General features: G+C 36.7%; 1 protein-coding gene across 2 annotated transcripts; it reads right to left on the bottom strand.

Moving 5' to 3' along the window:
* Nucleotides 1–3,333: 3,333 nt before the first annotated feature.
* LOC110309575 (olfactory receptor 11G2-like) lies at nucleotides 3,334–6,013 on the bottom strand. 2 transcript variants are annotated; one of them, XM_021182309.1, is made up of 2 exons: nucleotides 5,067–5,851; nucleotides 3,334–3,352 (listed from the first exon to the last, which is right to left on the bottom strand). In XM_021182309.1, the coding sequence occupies exons 1-2, from the start codon at nucleotides 5,849–5,851 to the stop codon at nucleotides 3,334–3,336; spliced, it is 804 nt and encodes a 267-aa protein (XP_021037968.1). The 2 variants fall into 2 exon arrangements, with proteins under 2 accessions (XP_021037968.1, XP_021037969.1); XM_021182310.1 differs by lacking the exon at nucleotides 3,334–3,352 and having other exon boundaries at nucleotides 5,045–6,013.
* Between the last annotated feature and the right edge of the window lie 6,299 nt (nucleotides 6,014–12,312).

Raw genomic sequence — 12,312 nt, 5'->3', positions numbered from 1 at the left:
CAGAGCTAAACAAAGAATTCCCTACTGAGGAATACCGAAGGGCTGAGAAGCACTTGAAAAAAATGTTCAACATCCTTAATCATCAAGGAAATGCAAAACAAAACAACCCTTAGATTCCACCTCACACCAGTCAGAATGGCTAAGATAAAAATTCAGGTGACAGCAGATGCTGGTGAGGATGTGGTGAAAGAGGAACACTCCCCCATTGTTGGTGGGATTGCAAGCTCCTACAACCACTCTGGAAATCAGTTTTCGAGTTCCTCAGAAAATTGGACATAGTACTACCATATGTTCCAGCAATTCCATTCCTGGGCATATTCGCAGAAGATGCTCCAACTTGTAATAAGAACACATGCTCAATTATGTTCATAGCAGCCTTATGTATAATAGCCAGAAGCCAGAGAGAACTCAGATGTTCCTCAACAGAGGAATGGATACAGAAGATTTCCTACATTTACACAATGGAGTACTACTCAGCAATTAAAAATAATGAATTCATGAAATTCTTAGGCAAATGGATTCATCTTGAAGATATCATCCTGAGCGAGATAATCCAGTCATAAAAGAACACACATGATAAGCACTCACTGATGAGTGAATATTAGCCTGGAAGCTCAGAATTTTTTTTATCAGGTTTATGAGTTCTCTGGTGAAAATTTTGTGGTCAGTTATGTATACTATCATATATTCTGCAAATAGTGATAATTTGTCTTCTTCCTTTCCAATTTGTATCCTTTGTCCTCCTTTTGTTGTCTAATTGCTCTAGCTCGGATTTCAAGTACTATATTGAATAGGTAGGGAGAAATTGGGCACCCTTGTGTAGTCCCTGATTTAATGGGATTGCTTCAAGTTTCTCTCCATTTAGTTTGATGTTGGCTACTGGTTTGCTGTATATTGCTTTTACTATGTTTAGGTATGGGCCTTGAATTCTGGATGTATGTAGCCTTTCATCATGTATGGTGTTGGATTTAGTTAAATGCTTTCTCAGCATCTAATGAGATGATCATGTGGTTTTTGTCTTTGAGTTTGTTTATATAATGTATTACGTTGATGGATTTCTGTGTATTAAACCATCCCTGCATCCCTGGAATAAAACCTACTTGGTCAGGATCTATGATTGTTTTAATGTGTTCTTTTATTTAGTTTGCGAGAATTTTATTGAGTATTTTTGCATCGATATTCATAAGGGAAATTGGTCTGAAGTTCTCTTTTTATGTTGAGTCTTTGTGTGGTTTAGGTATTAGAGTAATTGTGGCTTCAGAATGAATTGGGGAGAATGCCTTCTGTTTCTATTTTGTAGAGTAGTTTGAGGAGAATTGGAATTGGGTCCGCTTTAAGGTCTGATAAAACTGCACTAAATCCATCTGGTCCTGGGCTTTTTTGGTTGGGAGACTATTAAATAAGTGCTTCTATTTCTTTAGGGGATATGGGACAGTTTAGATCATTAATCTGATCCTGATTTAACTTTGGCACCTGGTATCTGTCTAGAAAATTGTCCATTTCATCCAGGTTTTCTAGTTTTGTTGAGTATAGCCTTTTGTAACAGGATCTGATGATATTTTGGGTTTCTTCAGGACCTGTTGTTATGTCTCCCTTTTCATTTCTGATATTGTTAATTAGGATACTGTCCCTGTGTCTCTAGTTTGTCAGGCATAGGGTTTATCTATCTTGTTGATTTTCTCAAAGAACCAGCTCCTTGTTTTGTTGATTCTTTGTATAGTTCTTTTTGTTTCCACTTGGTTGATTTCATCCTTTAGTTTAATTATTTCTTGCTGTCTACCCGTCTTGAGTAAATTTCCTTCCTTTTGTTCTAGAGCTTTTAGGTGTGCTGTCAAGCTGCTAGTTCATGCTCTCTCCTGTTTCTTTTTGGTGGCACTCAGAGCTACGAGCTTTCTTCATAGGACTGCTTTTATTGTGTCTCATAGGTTTGGGTTTGTTGTGACTCAATTTTCATTAAACTCTAAAAAGTCTTTAAGTTCTTTCTTTACTTCTTCCTTTATCAAGTTATCATTGAGTAGAGTATTGTTCAGCTTCTATGTGCATGTTGTTTTTCTATTATTTATGTTGTTATTGAAGATCAATCCTTAGTCCATGGTGAAATGATAGGATGCATGGTATTATTTCAAAAGTTTTTTATCTGTTGATGTCTGTTTTTTGATCGATTATATGGTCAGTTTTGGAGAAGGTACCATGAGGTGCTGAGAAGAAGGCATATCATTTTATTTTAGGATAATATGTTATATACATATATATATATATATATATATTCGTTAAATCCATTTGTTCGATAACTTCTGTTAGTTTTATTGTGTCTCTTTTTAGTTTCTGTTTCCAGGATCTGTTCATTGATGATAGTGGTGTGTTGAAGTCTCCCACTATTACTGTGTGCAGTGCAATGTGTGCTTTAAGCTTTAACCAAAGTTTCTTTAATGAATGTGTTTGCCCTTGTATTTGGAGCATAGATGTTCATAATTGAGAGTTCATTTTGGTAGATCTTACCTTTGATGAGTATGAAGTGCCCTTCCTTGTCTTTTTTTGATAAATTTAGGTTGGAAGTCTATTTTATTGAATATTAGAATGGCTACTCCAGCTTTTTTCTTGGGACCATTTGCTTGGAATTTTTTTTCCAGCCTTTAACTCTAAGGTAGTGTCTGTCTTTGTTCCTGAAGTGGGTTTCCTGTGTACAGAAAAATATGATGCAATGATTGAAATCCAATGATTGAATAAATGGAGCTAATATATAAAGAATCCTCAAAAGAAGGCAAAAGTCACTAAGAACTAGCAACAAAAATGGAGCCTAGCATGGCTGTCCTCTGAGAAGACCAGCAAGCAGCTGACTGAGACAGATGCAGATAACTACACCCACTCATTAGTCTGAAGTCGGGGACCCCTGCGGTTGAATTAGGGGAAGACTGGAAGAAGCTGAGGAGGGTGGCCCCATAGGAAGACCAGCAGTGTCAATTAATCCAGAGTCCTGAGATCTCCCAGATGCTGAGCCTCCAACCAGGCAGCATACAAGAGCTGGTCTGAGACCCCCAATACAAATATAGCACAAGATTGCTTGGTCTGGCCTCAGTGGGAGAAGATGTGCCTAACTCTCTAGAGATTTGAGGCCCCAGGGTGTAGGGAGGCCTGGTGGGGGGCATCCTCTCGGAGACAGGGGGAAGAAGAATGGGATGAGGAACTGTGGGAGGGGGATTTGGAGGGGAGAATGGTTGTACTGTATAAAATAAAAGCAAAACATTTTTTGATTATTATTAGCAATTAAGAACAGAAAGTGAGGCATAGCCTTATACTCATTGATACAGAAGACAACTCTCTGAAGAGGGAGTTTTAAAAAGTTAGGTTGTGTTTTATATCATTATATTAACACGAGGGCTTAAGATTAAACAAATGAAAGGTTATTTAATAGCAAAGAGTTTATAAGTCAGGTTGGCAAGTGATAATATGTATTGGTTATGTTTTGTCTACTTGACATAAATTATAGTCATCTAGAATTAGTCTCAGTTGGACTGGCCTACAAGCCTATCTGTGCAGCATTTTCTTCATTAATGATTAATGACTGAGGTGGGAGGGTCCACTCCACTGTGCATGGTGCTATTCCTGGGCAGGTGGTCCTGAGTTTTAGAAGACAGCAAGTTAAGAAAGCTACAGAAAGCAAGCCAGTAGAGTATGTTCCTTCATGGTCTCTGATTCAGTGCTTGCCTCTAGTTTCCTGCTTTATTATCTTATCTTGGCTCCATAGAGTGATGGATTATATACATAATCCATATACAAAGTAATCCTTTTCTTTCCTAAACTACTTTTAGTAATGTGATTTACTATAGCAACAGGAAATATAAGTATCACAGGCATGGACTATCCTGTTCTTCTATTTCATTTTCTGAAACATGATCTTACTATATATCCACGGTCCCTTGAAATTCTGATCCTCCAGTCCTACCTTTCAAGTTCTCAGGTTACAGACATGCTTTAAGCTGTTTAGTTCTATATGTTTAATTGTTATAATAAGTGTATATATTTGTAGATCCAAGGTGACATTCACTATATGAATACAATGTATATAATTTCTATGTAATTGTATAAATATTTGTCTTATTTTTTTATGTTGTGAACATTCCAATTTCAGTATTTTTGTTTGAAATAGAATTAATGCTTGTCAGACATATTATTTTATTATGCTATCAAACATATATTTTGAGTAACTATCCAACTCTAACCCCTGCATACACTAGCCAAATTGCTTCTCCTTATACTTCCTAGTCTCTGGGAAACATCCTATTCCTTTTTTATTTTTATTTTTTATTTATTATTTTGCATTTTATTGGTTATTTTATTTCTTTTCATTTCAAATGTTATTCTCTCTGCAAATACCCTGTCCCATCGCTCTTCCCCCTGCTTCTATGAGGGTGCTCCCTCACTCATACACCCACTTCTGTTTCACCACTCTAGAATTCCCCAACACTGGACATTGAGCCTTTACTGGACAAAGGGCCTCCCTTCACATTGATGTCAGATAAGCTATCCTCTGCTACATATGCACCTGGAGCCATGGGTCCTTCCATGTGTACTCTTTGGTTGGTGATTTAGTCCCTGGGAGCTCTGGTGGGTCTGGTTGGTTTATATTGCTCCTCTTCCTATGGGGTTGCAAGCCCCTTCAGATCCTGCAGTCATACCGCTAACAGCTCCATTGGGCTTCCCATGCTCTTTCCAATGGTTGGCTGCAAGCATCTGCATCTAAATCAGTAAGGCTCTGGCCAAGTCTCTCAGGAGACAGCTATATCAGGCTCCTGTCAGTAAGCACTTCTTGGCATCAGCATCCTATTCATTTTAAAAAAAAAAACATTTTATATTCATAAGTGAGAACATGCAGAATTTGACTTTAAATAACTGACATATTTTACTTCACACAATGTTTTTCCATGTTATTTATGTTGCTGTAAATGGCACAATTTGATCATTCTTGTGCATATAAATATATTGAATATATTCAAATATATGTATATGTGGTAAAATGTGTTTTGGTTGCTTAAAATTCCAATATTTATGTTCTTAAAATCTTCTGCAGGGCATGTTTCATATCTTTGTTCCTTAGACTGTATATCACAGGATTAATGAGTGGAGTAACCACAGAATAAAATAGAGTCACAAGCTTCTGCATTCCAGCTTCATGCTCAGAGGTCGGGCTTAGATACATTATCATCACTGAGCCATAAAAGAGTAAAACTACTGTGAGATGAGATCCGCAAGTGGAGAAAGCCTTTTTTTGTCCATCTCTTGAAGGAACTCTGAACACAGCTCTCAGGACCAATGTATAAGATCCCATGATGAAGAGGAAAGGAATGAACAGGATAAGAGATGTTATAATTGTCCAGAAAACCTCCATCAATGGGGCTCTGGAACAGGTGAGGGCCAATAGAGGGCCTGGGTCACACAGGAAGTGGTCTATAATTCTGGACCCACAGAAGGACATCTGGGAGATGATGATGATGGGTACAGGGAACCAGAGGAAACCAAGCACCCAGCAACTGATCACAAGGATGTTGCAGAGGCGCCCAGTCATGAGAGCAGGATAATGTAGTGGCCTACAGATGGCAAGGTATCGATCAAATGCCATGACTGCCAGGAAAAGGCATTCTGTAGAACCCAAGGAGAAGAAGAAATAGAACTGCAGGAAGCATCCAGAGAAAGAGATGACCTTGGTGTCAGAGAGGAAATTGGCCAACATGTTGGGGACTGTGGAGGTGACATACCAGATCTCCAGGAATGAGAAGTTGGCCAGCAGGAGATACATGGGTGTGTGGAGTCTCTGATCCCAGCATACTGCAAAGATGATGGAAGTGTTGCCCATGAGGGTAAGCAGGTAGACAATGGAGAAGAGCACAAAGAGGAGAATTTGCCCCTCCCTGGGGCAAGGGAAGCCCAAGAGGATGAAGCCAGTGGTGGTGCTGGAGTTGATGGGGCTGCTGAAGGTTTTCATCTGTCTGTGACCTGTGAAAGCATCAGAAATTGTTGAATATTCTAGAAATAGCTGAGGGAGTTTAATATTTGCCCAGACAGGAAACAGAAGAGTTTGCTCATCATCATCTCAATACTTAATTGAATTTTACACTTTTAAAGTACTTTTAATAACTACTGGATATCCGGAAATGAGTTGAAATATTTAAACCCCCATTCTGGTGCATAATCAGCCAATCCTCTGCTTCTATTCCATTGATGTAAATAGACTAAGGTGACTATTTATTCATCAAACACCATTTTAAGCATAGGTTGATGGAATTGGTACATTAAATAATATTATTTTGGGTGTGATGGAAGATATGCATGACTTATATTTAGAAATATCTTGTTAAAAAATTTACTTTAAGCAGGAAAAATATTAGTCTTGGGTTACAGTTTTAGCTGAGTGAAAGGACACTAACCAAGCATTCATTGATTCCTGGCAAGATCCACAGAATCTTGTTTTGGCAGTTCTGTGGATCTAGCCAGGAATCAATGAATGCTTGGTTGGTGTTCTTTCACTCAGCTAAAACTGTAACTGAAAACTAATATTTTTCTTAGAATTGGGACCAAAACACCCATGGAAGGAGTTACAGAGACAAAGTTTGGAGCTGAGACAAAAGGATGGACCATTTAGAGACTGCCATACCCAGGGATCCATCCCATAATCAGCTTCCAAACGCTGACACCATTGCATACACTAGCAAGATTTTTGCTGAAAGGACCCTGATATAGCTGTCTTTTGTGAGACTATGCCGGGGCCTAGCAAACACAGAAGTGGATGCTCACAGTCAGCTATTGGATGGATCACAGGGCCCCCAATGGAGGAGCTAGAGAAAGTACCCAAGATGCGGGGGGGATCTGCAGCCCTATAGGTGGAACAACAATATGAACTAACCAGTAACGCCCCCCCCCCCATAGCTCAGGTCTCTAGCTGCATATGTATCAAAAGATGAACTAGTCGGCCATCANTGGAAAGAGAGGCCCATTGGTCGTGCAAACTTTATATGTCCCAGTACAGGGGAACTCCAGGGCCAAGAAGTGGGGGTGCATGGGTGGGGGAGTGGGTGTGGGAGGGTCTGGGGGACTTTTGGGAAAGCATTGGAAATGTAAATGAAATAAATACCTAATAAAATATTATTGTTGGAATATTGGAAAATAACTGTATTTCAAGGTAATTTTTTTTGTTTGTTTTAAGCCAATTTTTTAAAAATAGCAAATTCATGAATAAATCATTCAATGTTTCTAATGGCAATTTACAAATAACTGGAATTTAAAGGCATAGGTAAAGTAAAGTTTAATATCAATAATTGGATGAAGTTTTAATTGGGAGCTGCACTCCTCTCTCAAAAGAACATTAATTTGGGGCTGGGATGCAGCTGCACGGGAGCCTGGGTGCTGCTCAATGGTACTTGCTCATCATGGAGAAGCTCTGAGATTGATCTCTACAACTAAAAACCCAGAAAAAGTGCCCTCCTCAACATTCAAAGTACAAGACAAAAACAACACTCGGTCCTTTATCAAGGATAGTTACATTATCCAAATAGAACAACCGAGATTATAATTGCTCACCAGGTTTGTTTTACTTACTTTACAAGTTTCCTGGGATTGGTTGGAGCAGGAAGGGAAAGATGTCTGCAGGTAAAAAACTGTCTTGTAAACACATCTGCCCACTGCCCCAGATTCAGGTTGCAAATGGCAAAGTGTTTACTTCTCATGAGAAAAAAAAACTGAAATCAAATTCCATAATTTTCTCATATTTACAAATGAGTGTAGACTGTAGTTAATAGAATCATATTATTCAAGATATTCATTTTAAAGGGAAAAATATTCTATTTGTCTTGCTTTTTTGTATATGTTTCAAGAGTGACTCCTTGGATCTTTTGGTACTATCTTTACTGATAAATGGCAGGAAGGACATTAATAAAATTTTAAATAACTAATGAATTCAAGCTATTTAATTGCAAAAGCTATGATAACACATACACATACATACAAATCATTAAGTGTATTTGTGGTTTAACTTAGAGAAATGTTAACCTTAAAAAAATCAGATCAAGATGATGCACCCAATCTGGCAGAGCTTGATGTGCGTGGTAGGGGGATGCCAAGGCGTGCCCTGCCCTCTCAGAGGAGAAAGGGAGGGAGAATTTAGGGAAGGACTATGAGTGGGGACCAGGAGGAAGAGAACATTTGAGATGTAAATAAATGAATAACTAACTAACTAACTAACTAACTAACTAATTAAATAAAAATCAGTTCAAATGATTTATTGCCAATGGTGGCTGTGTGGTTTAGTATAAGTAGTTTTACCAAGTTTTCAACTTAGGGACCATCATCTATTTTGACTATTTATTTTTGAAAGCATAGATAATTGAATAAAATTTTGAGGAATTTCTCTCCTATGTAGTGTCTTATCTATTCTCTTTCTCTTAATCTTCATACACAACAACATAGATGTTACTTTCACAGGAACTGTTTCCAATCAGTGCCTAGATTCCATGGCTGGTCTCTCTTCTATGCCACTCTGTGTACCTCAGGTTCAAGCCTCCATTATCATATCTCTGAATTGTTACAAAAATCTTTCTGAATGATCCCTCTGATCTTTCACAGTCATGTAGTAGCCATACTTACTTTTTATAATTTGATCAGAGCACATAATTTCTTTGGATTTAGTAACTTTCCTACCCTTATGTAAAATCTAAGCACCAATTTATTGTTCATGGACCCCTACATAATCTGGTCTTTGTGTGTGTTTTTTCGTTTTCTCACTTCTTTGTCCTGGTCTACCTCCCCATTTCCCTTTTTTTTCAGCTTCACAGGACTTCTTTTTCTAGAAGACGCCTGTTTTGTTCCTGCTTAGGTTCTTTGCCATAGGTTTTCTCTTTGCCTAGAAATCTCACCTAATCTGCATTTTCTCAGTTTCCAGCTCAGTATCTCATGAAGGTTTTCTGTCTCCATTTCATTTCTGTTGCCAAGAAAAAAACACCTTGAGAAAAGCAGCCTCGTAGTTGCAGATTTTATCACAGTGGAGAGGTCAGGGCACCAGCAACTGGTGGCTATTGGTTTTCATCCACAGTCAGAAGAGTGGTATGAATGCACTAATGTCAGTGTTCAGCTCACTTTTTCCACTATTCCATAGTTTAGAATTTCATGCTTATGGAGTGGAACCGCCCACAGTGGCATAATCATGACAGAACTCCATACATTGGACAAAAACAATGCTAATTGAAATTTGATTCCCAGGTGTCTCTCTTCAAATTGACAATTAAGGCTAGCTATATCTAAACAGAATTTTCAATAGTGGAATCCCAAATGGCTGGGAAACATTTAAAGAAATGTTCAATGTCCTTAGCCATCAGGAAAAATACAAATCAGAACTATTTTGAGATTCTATCTTACCTTAAACTTGTGTCAGGGTCTTCATGTTGGATCCACATATGTTCAGAAAATTTGGGTGATATTCAACTTCAACTAAAACAACAGTTGAATACCCCAAGTATCTAAAGTAAAAGATCCTCTTGCAACACTTCTACTGATTCTCCTGTTTTATAATTATTAAATTCATTAATATTTAGATTTTCAAAAAAACTGACTAAGGTAGTTTTAATTTCCTTTGGCATGCTCCCAACCAATAACAATGATACTAATTTTGTTTCTAAGTCTACACTTATAACTTTATGTATTTCCTTAGAGTGTGTGTGTGTGTTTGTGTACACATACGTGGATCCATGTGTTCATGTGTGAGTACAAACATGCCATTATGCATGTGGAGATTAAAGAATAACATACAGGAGTTGGTTCTGTCCTTCTACTGTTTATGTCCCTTGGTATCAGACCCAGGTCACCAGGCTTGGCAGCAACACATTTATATATTTAATCATCCAATAGGTAATCAGCCATATATAACCTTATATTTAATAAAGCTACAAATGGAGATATATTGCTTTTTCCCTAATCATATTTTTGTCCTTTCATCTACTTAATCTATTTTAATATGTTAAAAGATTTAAGTTTTTTTACTACAGTTCATAACAACTCTCTTATTATTCAAAATAACTTGAATAAAAGTCTACTTTTTAAATGAACAAAGATATTGTAAATCTTCCAAAGGAGCCTCAGTTGGGGAGGTACCTCTCTCTTTCATCAAAAATTTTAGAGACAAATCCAAACAAACTTCCTATTAAGAAAGAAGGAAGAACAGTAACTGGGTCTATAAAAATAGATTACTTTTATAAAGGTTAATTTGTGGAGCTAGGAGAGACAACTCACTATCCCCTGTATCCCCAGTTTCAGAAGGATCTAAGAGTTCTAGCCTCTGGAGGTACCAGCACTCATATGCACATCTTGCAACATATACATAATTAAAAATATAAAACAAGTTAAAATTGTCTGTGATAAATGCAGCAATACAGGAAAATATGAGAAAAAGGATGCTACTTTTGTTTTCAAGTTTACATTCACATCTTTTTGTATTAAGTTTGTGTGTGTGCTTGTGTGTACACATATGTGCATGCATGTGTTCATGTGTGAGTACACACATGCCACAGTGCACATGTGGAATGAGAGGGCATATTACAGGTGTTGGTACCCTCCTTCCAGTTTAGGCTCCCTGGGATCAGACTCAGGTCACCAGAGTATAGATTCAGTACTCTGAGATACATTATGACACATTCAGACTTCTGCCACCTCAGAGTAACTTTAGACAATGTTCGAAATTCTACAGATTTTAATTGACTCTTTTGTACCCAAAGTGTACAAACAGTCTTCACTTACAATGTTCACGGTATTTCACAACATTGATTAAATGATAGTTCTTTTTTATTTTTTTAATAAAATTTAATAAAATTTAGTTAATTTTATTAAAATTTTAATAGTAATATTTGCTAGTAAGCATAAATAAGCAATAGTACAAGATTGACTCCGATTGTAGCACAATTTCTTTTTTCCAATTACAAAATAAAAAAAAATAAGATTTGATTAAGGCACAAAAGTCTATGCACTTTGATTTATAAGCCTGGATTTTTGTTTCTTTCACTGTTTAATGGGAAAGACAAGTTTGTTAAAAAGTGTGTCAAGGCAGTACTATATTGTTATCTGCATCCTTTTAAAATATCTCAAATTAAAACCTAATGTACTACCAACATAATAGGATACTTAAATTATCAATCACAAATAAGAATTATAATAACTTAGATATGGCAAATTTCCCTTAGAATTAGAACTAATTATTCCCCATGAGTTTATAAACATGCGTTTAAATTTTTCAGAAAGGAAACTAGAACTAAAGGAGAACAAATTATTTCAAGTACTTTAAACATCAAATAAAATGTTTCATGTAGTACAGATAACTGCAAACAAAGAAAGAAACATACAATCTAATCAAAGACTATGATTGGCTGATTGGCCAGACAAAATGTGTTTTCCTCAAGTGATATTTTTAGTTCTATAGGCCATTCTTGTTTTTTTTTTTTTTTTTTTTTTTTTTTTTTAGGAAAGGTATATTAGGTATATTAGGAAAGGTATATTCAGCATTAACATACTGGCTACTGTTTTTTTGTTTTGTTTTGTTTTGTTTTGTTTTGTTTTATGTTGAGGAAGGCAGGGAGTTAGGACTTGGAAAAAGAGGCAGATTCTCAAGGAGGCAGGTTAGAACTTCTAACTATTCATTTTCCCCTAAGTGCTGGAAAATTCCCTAATCTGTTTGTAACCTTTTCCTAGCACTTCTATTCCTATAAGTGATCAAACATCAGACAGCCCAGCGCAGCTCACAGCTGATCCAAGGCCATGACCTAAACTGATAAGAGTAAATGTTGTCAGCTATTTCCTATAGGCTATTCTATGCTCTTAATTATTTCTACTTTAGATATAATATTTCCATTATGTCATAAGTAAATGTTTTATCAGATTCAAAGTGTGGAATAAAAGTGAAGTCAGACCAGATTATAAAGGGCTGATAAATTTGATATGATTCAAGGATTAATTCCTTACAGATTTATTTCTGTCCCCTGAAAACTATTTTCCTGACTCTCAGACCCATCTTTACCAGACACAAGGAATGAGCTTTTATAATGCTAGAGGACAAAAAAGTGTGCAACTTCCACATGCAGGGAGAGTCTGAAAATGATGTGTTTGAGAAATGACTCAATTTATGTATTTCTTTATTGTATAATAAGTAAAATATCATGTAAGCATTTTCAAAACAAGACATGTCTTTTTGGGAAGCATGCATTTGTGTTTCTAGACTATAAGCATCCATGAAGAGAGATACTGTATTGTTACCTGAATTCTTTTGAAATATCCACAAATTAA

The sequence above is a fragment of the Mus caroli genome, chromosome 14, assembly GCF_900094665.2.
Source record: "Mus caroli chromosome 14, CAROLI_EIJ_v1.1, whole genome shotgun sequence".
NCBI classification, from domain to species: domain Eukaryota; kingdom Metazoa; phylum Chordata; class Mammalia; order Rodentia; family Muridae; genus Mus; species Mus caroli.
Note: the sequence above shows the minus strand (reverse complement) of the source record. Positions and strands in the feature narration are given on the sequence as shown.